Source organism: Sinocyclocheilus anshuiensis, unplaced genomic scaffold (genome assembly GCF_001515605.1).
Source record: "Sinocyclocheilus anshuiensis isolate Anshui unplaced genomic scaffold, SAMN03320099.WGS_v1.1 scaffold1009, whole genome shotgun sequence".
Taxonomy (NCBI): domain Eukaryota; kingdom Metazoa; phylum Chordata; class Actinopteri; order Cypriniformes; family Cyprinidae; genus Sinocyclocheilus; species Sinocyclocheilus anshuiensis.
This window is the reverse complement of record NW_015555761.1, coordinates 560,242-572,226: the sequence shown is the minus strand read 5'-3', so window position 1 is coordinate 572,226 and position 11,985 is coordinate 560,242. Positions and strand designations below refer to the sequence as shown.

Genomic DNA, 11,985 nt, shown 5'->3' with positions numbered 1-11,985 from the left:
AAATCGCATGTGATTGTCATGCGCATCTCGTCAGTAAAGCCGGTTCTGTGAATAGTAAATTTCCATCACGTGCTTTCAGATGGAGCGGCGTTTAATACACAGAGCCATATTATATTGCTATATAGTGATGCAATATCGCGTTCATAATCGCAGATGAGTCACATTCGATTATGAATGCGATATTGCGTAGCTTGTCAGTGTTAGTGTTTTTATTTATGCCATTAATGTTTTTGTTAATACAGCTGTATAATAGTAAATCTCCATCACGTGCTTTCAGATGGAGCGGCATTTAATACACAGAGCCATAGATCACTGCTATAATCGCAGATGAGTCACATTCGATTATGAATGCGATATTGCGTAGCTTGTCAGTGTTAGTGTTTTTATTTATGCCATTAATGTTTTTGTTAATACAGCTGTATAGCACTAGTCAACTAAATGAATGAAACATGGCAAAGATTAATGCACTTTTGGAAGTTGAATGTAAGGGAAATGTCATTTTGGAATTTCTGTGGTTTAATGTGATATTGTTGTTCATGTATGTTCGTGATGAAATTTTATTTTATTGTTGTAATTAATTTCTAGCATTAACAAGATGACCCGTTGAATTCATTTTGGGAGCGATGACTGATTGAATGTATGTTTAGTCCAGTGCCTGTATATAAGATTAGTATTGACCAAGTTCAGAGGCTGTCATATGTGGATCAACTTACTATGTTGTGTATTTTCAACAGTTTCAATATGAAAAATAACTTTTATATTGATTCAATGGATTTATTGCATTTTGAAGAAAAAAAAAGTGTCATGTATTTATTGGATTTTGGGAAAAAAATAACATTTTATAATAAATCTTTGAAAATCAACATCTGGATTTGAATTTTTAATGTTATTATAACCTAAAGATGCTATGTGAAAGTTTGAATGCGAAAATAGTGGTTTTCATCTGGCCACTTTGTAAAGAAAACACATTTTTACTAAAATTAATCAAAATGGATTTATAGGGTTTTGGAACCAAACTCTTCATTCATATATAGCCTATATATATATACAGTGGGTACGGAAAGATATATAATTTTATTTCGTCATATTCGTGATTTATGATTTTTTAATGAAAATTTCGTTTTATAGAATAGCTAGGGTATTCGTTAGGTTCGTATATTGCTTATGACGAAAATTCATTTAAAATTATTCATAACAAAATTTAAGAAGACGTTAAAAGTTAAGAAATAATTCAATTAGCCTGTAGGCTATAGATCTATAGGCTAATTTTCTTAACTTTTATTAGACTGCAGATCGGAAAAAAATAATTCTTGATAATCTTTAAAATGAGAGAAAATCACTGACATAATTTAGGCCACTTTCTTCGACTGCGGAAAAAAACGAAACCATTTAATTTGCAGTGTTAACTAATGAATTAAATGAAAAACAAGAAATAAATCACAACAAGAAAAATAGTTTTTTTTTCTTGTAATCAAGAAAAAATATTTGACAATTTCCAAATGAATGCTGAATCATAGGCTATTTGACAGTGAACGCATCTCCACTGCATAGCCGCATACAATCGTTGTTGTCAGTCGCAAATATTAAACATGTTTTAGGCTACGGTGCATGGCGTGTGTGTTTCACTAGCTCCGTTCCCATGGACACCTTTTGTTCTAATTCTGGATAGCTATTTCCAGCCTAAAACGTGTGATTAATCAGCCGATTAATCCGTATCTAAAGCCGTGTCTACACCAACAGAACCCATTACGGGAAGTGGCGCGAGGGGACAAATCTTCTACAGTAACTGATGCCTCCTTCTATCCCGAATCTTGGAAACATGCATTGTATACGTTGAAAGTGAAACCTAAAAAACAGCGCGCCTAAGAAAGCGATTGCATGCTTTCAGGAGCTTCAGCAAATGCACGCGATCACAGATTGCACGCTTCCCAGCCGAAACAACCCCCCACTTAAAATGTTAAGATTTTGGTCATATTGCCCATCTAAATCATACATCCCACACTATCAACAGGCGCGTCATGTAGGCGTACACTTCTTGTACTTCGTTTGAGCACCACAAGGTGTCACTGTGGCCTCAAAGTTTACCCCTCGCCTACTCTGGCTCGATTGCTATTCCTGAGGTAAAACACGCCCTCCTCATTACCCTACGGACAAAGAAATGTAGAAATAAATAAATGCGAAAATAAATAAATGTAAAAATAAATAAATGTGGAAATAAAGAAATACGTAAATAAATACATAAATGTGAAAATAAATAAATGTATAAATAAATAAAAGAAAAAATACAATAAGGAAATACAATTATAAATAATTATTTATTTTTTCTTTTTTACTTTTCTTTGTATATTTATTTATATATTTATTTATTTATATTTGCTTTTTTACTTTTCTTTGTATATTTATTTATTTATTTATCTCTAATTATGGCAGAACTGGCATTCTATACAACACACACCACTGCTCTGTAACTCAAGACATCCAATATTAAATGCCCCAAATCAGCTGTGACACAGCTTACCTAAAAACACTGACCAAGCAGACAAAATGCAGGAAGGGCAAAGGGATTCATTAACACCAGTCATTTGAGGTTAAATACATTATAACTCATCTATCTATCTATCTATCTATCTATCTATCTATCTATCTATCTATCTATCTATCACTATCTAGCTATGCCTGATTGTTTCTCATACACTGAGCCAGAAATCTTATTAGTAGCACTTACATACACCTTTCCAGTTGTATTGCTATCTGTAAATTAGATTTTTTATTTGGTTCATTTTTCATTCACCTGATTTATATTACATTTTATTCCTAAAAACAGTGGAATTAATGGATTTATGATAATACGTATCCAAAATCCCCTTTGTGAAAACATTTTACTTTTAATATGTACGCAAAGTGAAACAGTTTTATTAGCTTCAACTAATATTCAGATATTCGTGCTGGGAATTTATGATAAGTAATGCATATTTAATTAGATAATTCATATTTAAACATTTCAGAAAACATCAGCAGAAAGGTTTAGGTTTCAATCAGGTCTAACAAGGTAACATTATGACTTATAATACTTAATAATAATAATAATAATAATAATAATAATAAATATAGCTGCAAGCAGTGATGACGAGCCTAAGCCCCGGTGGCTATGCCACCCAGGTGGCTTCAAGAAAACGGTGCAGAGTGGGAACATGCATTTAACCCTCTTTCAGTGAAACCCCCTTTTCAATGAAAGGGTTACTCTAGAATACCAAGAGTGTGAAACAGACACACACACACACACAGACACACACACACACACACACACACACACACACACACACACATAATAGGGACAGGGAGGGATCAAAGGTTACATTTGAGACTGTTACTAGTGAGTTGAGCCCAAAGACTAAACTAAGAGGATGAAATCAGATAGCGAGAAAGATACAGATCTTATAAAGCTTGTAACATTCCAAACAACAAGAAATCTAAACTTTAAAAATAAATGAACAAACAAACAAATATATATCCAAATGCAACATGTATAACTGCATATAATTGTCTGGAAACACAGTTCTTAAAAAACAGAAATTCCACAACCTTTTTAAATATTTATAAATAGGGCTATACAGCCATTTAGTAGTTAATCAATGGTATTACATTTTATATTATTTATTCCTTTCCATCTAATAGCACAACTGTCAACATGTTAGAAAAGACAACATATTAGAAAAAGTAAATAAATCAAAAAGTTTTGGGCTGTGGGTGCTTTTGAGCTGGTGTGAGGTTATATGAGTCTGTGCTGTCCTTATGAATTAATTATATGGTTACAGTCTAGCTGCTAGCACATAAACATAATAGGGTGTCTTTATAGAAACATTTGACAAAATAGACCTATAAAATTGTCTCTTAATTTTCAATGGACAGCAACATATTTAATTGTGTTTGGCAACTTGACAAATATGTTTTCAAAATTAATAGGATATATAAAACTTTTTGTACAACCTTTGTATTACAGCCTTCATCTGTCAGCTGAAATGTCTGATAATTTATAATTTGCTGTTAGGCCCCATAGCATCAGCAATTTAAGAAACTAAGCACGTTTTCTCATAATGACTTATTCTTCATATGTAAAAAGTTTTGAGGAGTTTGAACAATGCACTTTAAAGATAGGCTAAAAGACAAATCCTGTTTATTTTTTTGCCGTTTCTTTAATAAATCACCATAGCAATACAGTTTGAGATATTCAAAAACTCTTTGCAATTTAGGTTCCTCCATGTTTTAGCATCATCTTGCCAAAATTTGTTGTAAATCGTATGACAGAATTTGGTGGAGTATAAAGAAGAATTTTAAAGTTTGAAGCATTGCCATGGCAACAGTATTTAAGATATCAAGAATCCCATGACAGTTTCCCATCTGCGGGGTCATGACATTATTTTGATGAAGTTTGAAGCAAATCAGGTAAAAATAAACAAATTTTGAAAACGAAAAACTTCCTGCTGCCAGTTGGTGGCACTATAACTTTGACTTAATAATATAGTCACATCTACACTCTAAAAAACACTGGGTTAAAAACAACCCAATTTGGGTTGGACCGAACCCATCTTGGGTTAAATTTACCCAGCAAATTGGGTTCTTTATTTAACCCAGCATAATGGGTTGATTTAACACAGCTAATGGATTTATTCATTTTTACTATATTACTAGCTTATTTTTTACTTCATACATTAAGTAAGGTTTACAGATTAACTTAAATAATCTACGCTTTTCTAAAATACTCCACACAACCACTGGTTTGCATGATAACTTCCTTTATTTTCCTTTATTTGTCATTTACAGCGTTGATTATATCGTTTTTAATAGGCTATACATATTGCCTAGATTTAAACTCGTTTAACAAACATTAGAACAAAAAAATCAACATTAAACAGAAGTAATTCACATGTAATCGACCAGTCTCTGTTATTCTGTTTCCACCGTAACGGCGCTGGTTCTCGTGACCGAGCTGGAGTCGTGTTCGGCGGCGAAATGCTAACGGACCGCCGCCCAGCGTTTCACTCTAGCCGAAACATGCTGTGACTCCATAACCTGCCAATAAACAAACAATAAACAGCGCTGAGGACATGTTTTAACATCCAAACAAAGTATTATATTCTGTATCTTTATGAACAAAATCGTTTATTGTATTCAAAGCATCAGGCTTTTCCATCACGCACTCATTAAATGTGATTCACACCGCGCGCCTGTATGTTGCTCTGCATAAAATGAAACTATATACAGCACAGTAACGATTTTATAGATAAAATAAAATGTACACAAACCTGTATTTTACCGAAGAATGCATCAATTCGATGGCGCTTAGAACTGCTCTCTCATGAAGTGAAGACGCAAAATCCCCGAGATAAATAACTCAACCGCTGGGTTATGTCTGACCCTGGATTTGAGTAACACTAAAACTACCCAAACATTGGGTTGTTACATTTGACCCAGGAGCTGGGTAACACAAAAACTACCCAAACACTGAAAAAATAACCCCAAAAAGAGACACAAAAGGCTCAACCCAGCATTTGGGTTAAAAAAATAACCCAGGATTTTTTTAGTGTATGTGATCGGCCTCATACATTGAAGAAACAGCTGAAGTCTGATCAAAATCAGACAATGTATGCTGAAGTTATAACACACTTCCTGTTTCCCTTTTCCACCATACATTTTTCGCCTCGACACTGCCAAACCGTTCGAGATATCAAAAATCCCTTCACAATTTTGCATCCTCAATGTCTTTGAGTTTGGTAGGGATTGAATGAAAACCCTAGGATGAGTATATCACATTCCAGAGCATGCATTTGTCAAACATTCCACAAAGCCAATTTCCTGTTGGGCAGAGCACTGACTGTTAGTGGTTCAGACTGATGAGATCCATATGTATATGAATTTTGATGACTGTAGGTGAAGCGGTGTGTGCTACAGAGCTTGTTGAAAATGGCCTTATTAAAGGGTGTAACATGGACCCACTCTGGTGGACCCCCCACATGACCTTCTGCCCGTCCCTGATGACCGCAGATTCCAATGTATGTGCAAAGTTTCATAAGTTTTTGAGCACGTTAAGGGGCCCAAAATGCCCCAGATAGTGGGATTAAAAAAAGTCCTTCAAAAAACAATAGGGCTTTGTGCCTGCCCTAATTATAATACTAACAATTATAATACATTTATAATAATGCTAAGAAATATTTGAGATTCTACTATATATATATATATATATATATAAGATATAATATATACTGTGTATATATATATATATATATATATATATATTTCACTGACCAAATTATGTAAATGTAAATAGCATTTTAACAACTTAAAACACATACTTTTGAACATTTAAATTGTATAAAAAACAAGAGGCTCACGCAGGTCACAGCGTTTCCCTTCAAATCCAGTGTTGCAGGTGCAGGAGTAATCTTGTAACAGGTCCACACACTTCCCATGAACACATGGATTGGAGTTGCACTGGTTTCCATCTGAGGGTGCAAAACAACTAATGAGTACCAGTGCTTATTATGCTTTAAGCCTTCTACACACTGCATGATTTCAGCAATCCTATAAGATAATTAAAAATCACACTGTGGGATAATGGATCTGATAAACTTGGGAACGACATGTATGCAGACTGTATGCTGATGACACCTATTGATTCGTACGCTACGAAGAAGGTTACTATAGAATAATAAAACATGATCAGAATGTGCCATTGGTAAACAAAAATAGTATGATGAATCACACTTTGGCAGTTGTAGTTTTTATGTGTGCAGAAAAAAGTGAAAGCGGCGAAAGAGGAAGGAATAAGAGCTTGAGATAAACAGTGTTATGTTTTAGCGCCATGTCGCGTTGATTTCATGTCGCATTTTTATTGGTTGGTCAGCGAACGTGGGTCGTAGCAGCAAACACACTGTGCGATGACAATGCTGAATTTCTGACACTGTCAGAAAATTATTGTAGGCTATCTTTGGTCGCAAGACCATAACAACAGCCGTCTTTGAACCTCTCTCACTGTACGACATAGGACCCCCGATTAGAAGCCACGAACACAGAAATCGCCACGATTGTTTCATGATGCCAATCTTTTTCTGGGACAACCGGAAACTGTGCAGTGTGTCTCAGGCTTCAAAGACAGACATAACTAACCTTTATATGCCGTCCAGAATTCCAACTGCAAGAAAAAAAGATCAGTGGATCATAATTTAAGGGGGAAAAAAATGCTAATACAGTAAAAAGCTGACATGACCAACCGTGGCTTCCCTTGTATTAAAGATTTCCCTTGCTTCTTCAAAATCGCACAGTTCCTCCCTACACTCCCGCTCCAACGATGGAGGCTTTATTTCCTCCATAAAAGTGTTGGCTCTTCTTGAACGCAGGAGCATGTGTGCTTTTGGGCTGCTAGAAAATGCTGACCAAAATAGACACAGGGTTGATAAGGCAGAACAATGCACACAGGGTAGATTTCAAAATTGCTTTTAAGCCTATTGCGTACTACAAAAACTAAAGGGATAATTCATTAAGAATGAATTGTGTCTGCTGAAAATTCACTCCACCGCTGCTGTTGTTTTTGAGTACTTTCAAAAATGTTTTGCCAGCTTCTGTTGTTTATCATTATTTGATAAACTAATGCTGCCAAATATCAATGAATCAATCAATGAATCAATCAATCAATCAATCAAAAGTAACATTAATGGTGACATGCATATTGCACTGATTTAATAAGACACAATCTATAATAAGTCTAAATTAGCTACATGTTCTAATGTGGTACAAATGCTCTGAATCTTTATATTTCCAAAAGAACACTAGCTTCAGACAAATTCAGACAAGTATAATACATACACTTTGCAACTGTTTATAAATTCTACAGGGCTATTGACCTCATACCTGACTTGCAGAGAGCCTTATCAGACCAAAATACAACCAGTACCGAGATACAGAAGAAGAGACTCCTCATTATGGCAACAGACTCTGTAAATACAGCAAGACAGAAATCTTGAATTATACCTGAATATTGAGCATCTTTTAGATTTGAAGATTTCATAGAATTTAAAGTAATGGTTTGGTTTGAGATACATGGATAATTACTTTCATTCAAAGCATGAAAGTTCGCTGTATAAAATACTAACACACAAAAATCATTCTTACCGTATTCCAAAATTTCAACAGGGTAGTTAGAGGCCAGATTTGTCCTCAGAAAAAAACTATATTGGAAGACACATGAATCAAAAACCTTAATATGTCTTAACATCAATTGGTCTTTGCTTTGTCTTTAACCCAACAGGACAGCACAGCATGAACAGCCTTTAGTAAGTTAACTGAACTCCAAACCTTTCACTGAGCAAATAATAGTTGCCGAGATCAATCATATCAGGAATTTTGCGAGTACATTAATATCATCCATTAGGTAACACAGTGAGACAGTACTTCAGTTGCACTACTTAACTAACCCTCAATAATTATTAAAAATGTTTACTTACATTTTGAAAAATAAGAAAGGAACAGAAATGGAGAACGTGGTGTTTAGAGTGTGTTAATGACTAACCAACTCTGTTTACTAAGAGTCCACAGTCTGAATGCTCCTGCATTCTCATCTGCTGTCTGTCCACTTACACCTACTTGTGCTGAACTGTACAACTTATAGTTAAATGACCAGACAATTACATTTGAGGTTTAATTACTTAAGATTGGTGAAACATGTTCTTATGGCATTAAAAAAATAAATAGAATTCCATTTTAACTATTATATATACAGTAGTCATCATTTGAAGTGGATCAAAACCTTTCATCAAGTTGTCCTAAAACCAAAATGCGTTCTTGTCTTAGGACAACTTTGATGAACTTTTTAGATCCACTTCAAATGTACATGTTGATAGGTAATAGTACAAATTGCCCCACATTGATCTTTTTTCCTCAATATACGCATAGCCTACATTTTGATTAGCAAAAGCATTTAAACTCATCTCAATTTCTGCTGCATAATGGGTCACACGTTCTTGCACTCTCTTTTGCTAACATAGGAATACCTACTATAATCTGCATACAACATAGCTATATGATATTGATAGTGAAATAAAAGCTGTCAGCACACACCTATTTTTGGAGACATAAACAAGGCTTAGCATCACAATGGGACACACATGCATGCAATGTACACACTGTACCAAGCAGCTTTACAGTAACTAATTTTACAGTGCAAAAATAATCTGTTCCCATTAACTTATTTTTATTTTTAAAGGTTTGGTGTCTGTAAATCCAAATGGATCACCAGCAAAATTGTTCTGTAAGATGGTCAAACTCATTATTTAGATGTAAGATGGTTAAACTCAATAATTTACTCATTATTATTTAAATTATTTATTATTAAAAAAAATTGTTTTTCGCATTGCTTACATGTTTTCCAGAACTGCTCAACAGCAATACCTCCTTAGTGTTCAAATCTTATTTCCTGTTTCTTCCATCCTCCTTTATTTCCTCTCAGATGATAAGAATAATTGCAGGAGTACTGGTCTCATCAGCCCTCTAATCTGGGATGATCCTCCTGGGAAGGGGGTTCCTAGTACCCCCATCCCCAGGCTCACCTGATAGTCCAATTCCTCCTGACTACTTTGAGGGTTCTGCTGCACATAACAACTACATACCTATATACTGTATGCCTATGATAATTATCCCATAGCAAAAGCAGCCAATCCCATGGCCAGAGGAGGTCCACTGATGCCATATGATGACTCATTAAAAGGACACCTTTTACCCACGTTTCCAATCCCGCCTGACAGATATCCCATTCTACCGAAACCTCCGTCCAGGAACACGACTCAAGGATCTCGCACAGTGCCTACTGGACAACAACCAGACCTTTCGTACTGTAACCTGCTCCTTGAGGCGCCAGTGCCTCCACCCATGGATCAAATGTCTTGGTTCTGTGTTTGCTCACAATGTAAAGGGGGTCCCAGTGGTCCAAAGGGGGACAAACGACACCAGTTCTTAGACACTCCCATTGTATACATATAATACCGCAGTAATTGCATTGTAGGTTTTCTTTTGTTTCCTTGTTATAGGTTTTCCAGGTAGTCCAGGAATAACAGGCTTGCCAGGATTTCAAGGTCGCCCAGGGTTTAATGGTCAGCAGGGACCAAAGGGTATAACTTTTATTCTAAAAACCCATTAAACCAACTCTTACTCGTACAGTTTACTTAATACACTCTCAAAAATAAAGGTGCTTAAAAGGTTCTTCACAGCGATGCCATAGAAGAACCATTTTTGGTTTCACAAAAAACATTCAGTTAAAGGTTCTTTAAAGAACCATGTCTTTCTTACCTTTTTATAATCTGAAGAGCCTTCTTTCGCCACAAAGAACCTTTTGTGAAACAGAAAGGTTCTACAGATGTTAAAGGTTATTTATGGAACCATTTAGACAAAAAGTTTCTTCTATGGCAGTGCACTGTAAAAAAAAAAAAAATCCTAATTTTACAGAAAATAACTCTAAAAATTACAGTATTTATCTGTAATTTTAAATTGTTTAAAACTATGTAAAATTAATAACAATATCTGTAAATTAACAACTTGACTTATTTTACGGATTATATTATTAATGACAAATTACAGTAATTCTCGTTTTTTATAGGGAAATTTACTGTATTATTTATACAGTATTTTTCCTGTTTTCATAAATTACATACAAATTCATGTAAAATTACGAACAATATCTGTAAATTAACAACTTGACCATTATTTTAAGGATTATATCATTGACAAATTACAGTATTTCTCATTCTGCCTTAAAATCCACATCATGTAACCGTGCAATAAAAAATGTATTGCATTAAAAATGTTTTATTTTTATAAAGAAAAAATCAACCAATAAAGAGTGAGTGTATAAAGTATACAGTCAATAAGAGAAACGCAACATACAGACACGTGTAATCACAAGAATTTATTGCAGAAATGTCAAAAAGCAGTAGCACAGTAGTCCAAATGACGACGCGTTGCAGTTGCAGTCGCAGTCCTCTCTGGCGGAATATAACAGTATAGTGTGAGGAGCAGGGCATAATTTAAGTTGTTAAACGCTGCAAATACTATCCCGATTCACTCCGTAAAGGCGCGCGTTTCTCGTTTCAAAACACCGGAAACACGGCATGTCGCAATCTATGACGAAACCGACGAGAGCCAATGAGCGCTTGATATCGCTGCCGTAAAACTTGTTGTAAAACATCTTAATGGCAAATTTTGAAATTGTTACTATAGCTACAGAGGAAGGATAACACATTTGGGCCAAGATCGCTTGCTATGTGGGAAGAACAAGAATGTTCATGATGGAACATTGCTCTTAGGGCCAACCTATACATTGTCTTTACTTTTGAATAACTAAAAACAAAAGACTTTCACTTTCTATGGAGAGAAGTTCAACATTTTCTGTTTACAATGTCTCATATCACAAATGCTATAAAGTCCTACTGCAGGCGATATATATCTTGCAATATATATGCTATTAAATAAAAGTATGTTGACAAATTTTGTAACTTGCATGCAATTATGGCATTATTTTTAAATAAGTGTTATGGTGGACAGAGGATTAACCAACGGGCTGTGTAACACTGAAGGGCCAAATACGCACAACTGGTGCTTCTAAAGGAAAGGTCATGGATTTGTTAAAATACAAAAAGGGTGCTTATTGGTCATGTCAATATAACTGCACAAGTAGCCAAACACGCACACACACACACACACACACACACACACACACATGTTGTGTTTCCATGTTTTATGGGGACATTCCATAGGCGTAATGGTTTTTATACTGTACAAACTGTATTTTCTATCGCCCTCCCTACACCCTACACCTAAACCTACCCGTCACAGGAAACTTTATGCATTTTTAGATTTTCAAAAAACTTTATGATTTATAAGCTTGTTTCCTCATGGGGACCTATCTTTGTGGGGACATTTGGTCCCCATCATGTGATAAAT

At 35.0% G+C, this 11,985-nt stretch overlaps 1 protein-coding gene across 1 annotated transcript; it reads right to left on the bottom strand.

Moving 5' to 3' along the window:
* Positions 1–6,360: 6,360 nt before the first annotated feature.
* LOC107673979 (vitamin K-dependent protein C-like) lies at positions 6,361–8,337 on the bottom strand. The gene is made up of 5 exons (XM_016467827.1): positions 8,167–8,337; positions 7,906–7,989; positions 7,269–7,426; positions 7,165–7,189; positions 6,361–6,500 (listed from the first exon to the last, which is right to left on the bottom strand). Exons 1-5 carry the CDS (start codon positions 8,267–8,269, stop codon positions 6,361–6,363), a joined length of 510 nt encoding a protein of 169 aa, XP_016323313.1. The 5' UTR covers positions 8,270–8,337.
* Between the last annotated feature and the right edge of the window lie 3,648 nt (positions 8,338–11,985).

Bases quoted from the DNA above. Each gene is read 5' to 3' on its own strand.
- LOC107673979 (XM_016467827.1), bottom strand. From the start codon at position 8,269: ATGTTAAGACATATTAAGGTTTTTGATTCATGTGTCTTCCAATATAGT. The intron at 7,427-7,905 runs GTATGAGGTCAA...TATTTTGGTCAG, and splicing joins TAAGGCTCTCTGCAAGTCAG to CATTTTCTAGCAGCCCAAAA. The intron at 6,501-7,164 runs GTTAGTTATGTC...TTGCACCCTCAG, and splicing joins ATTCTGGACGGCATATAAAG to ATGGAAACCAGTGCAACTCC.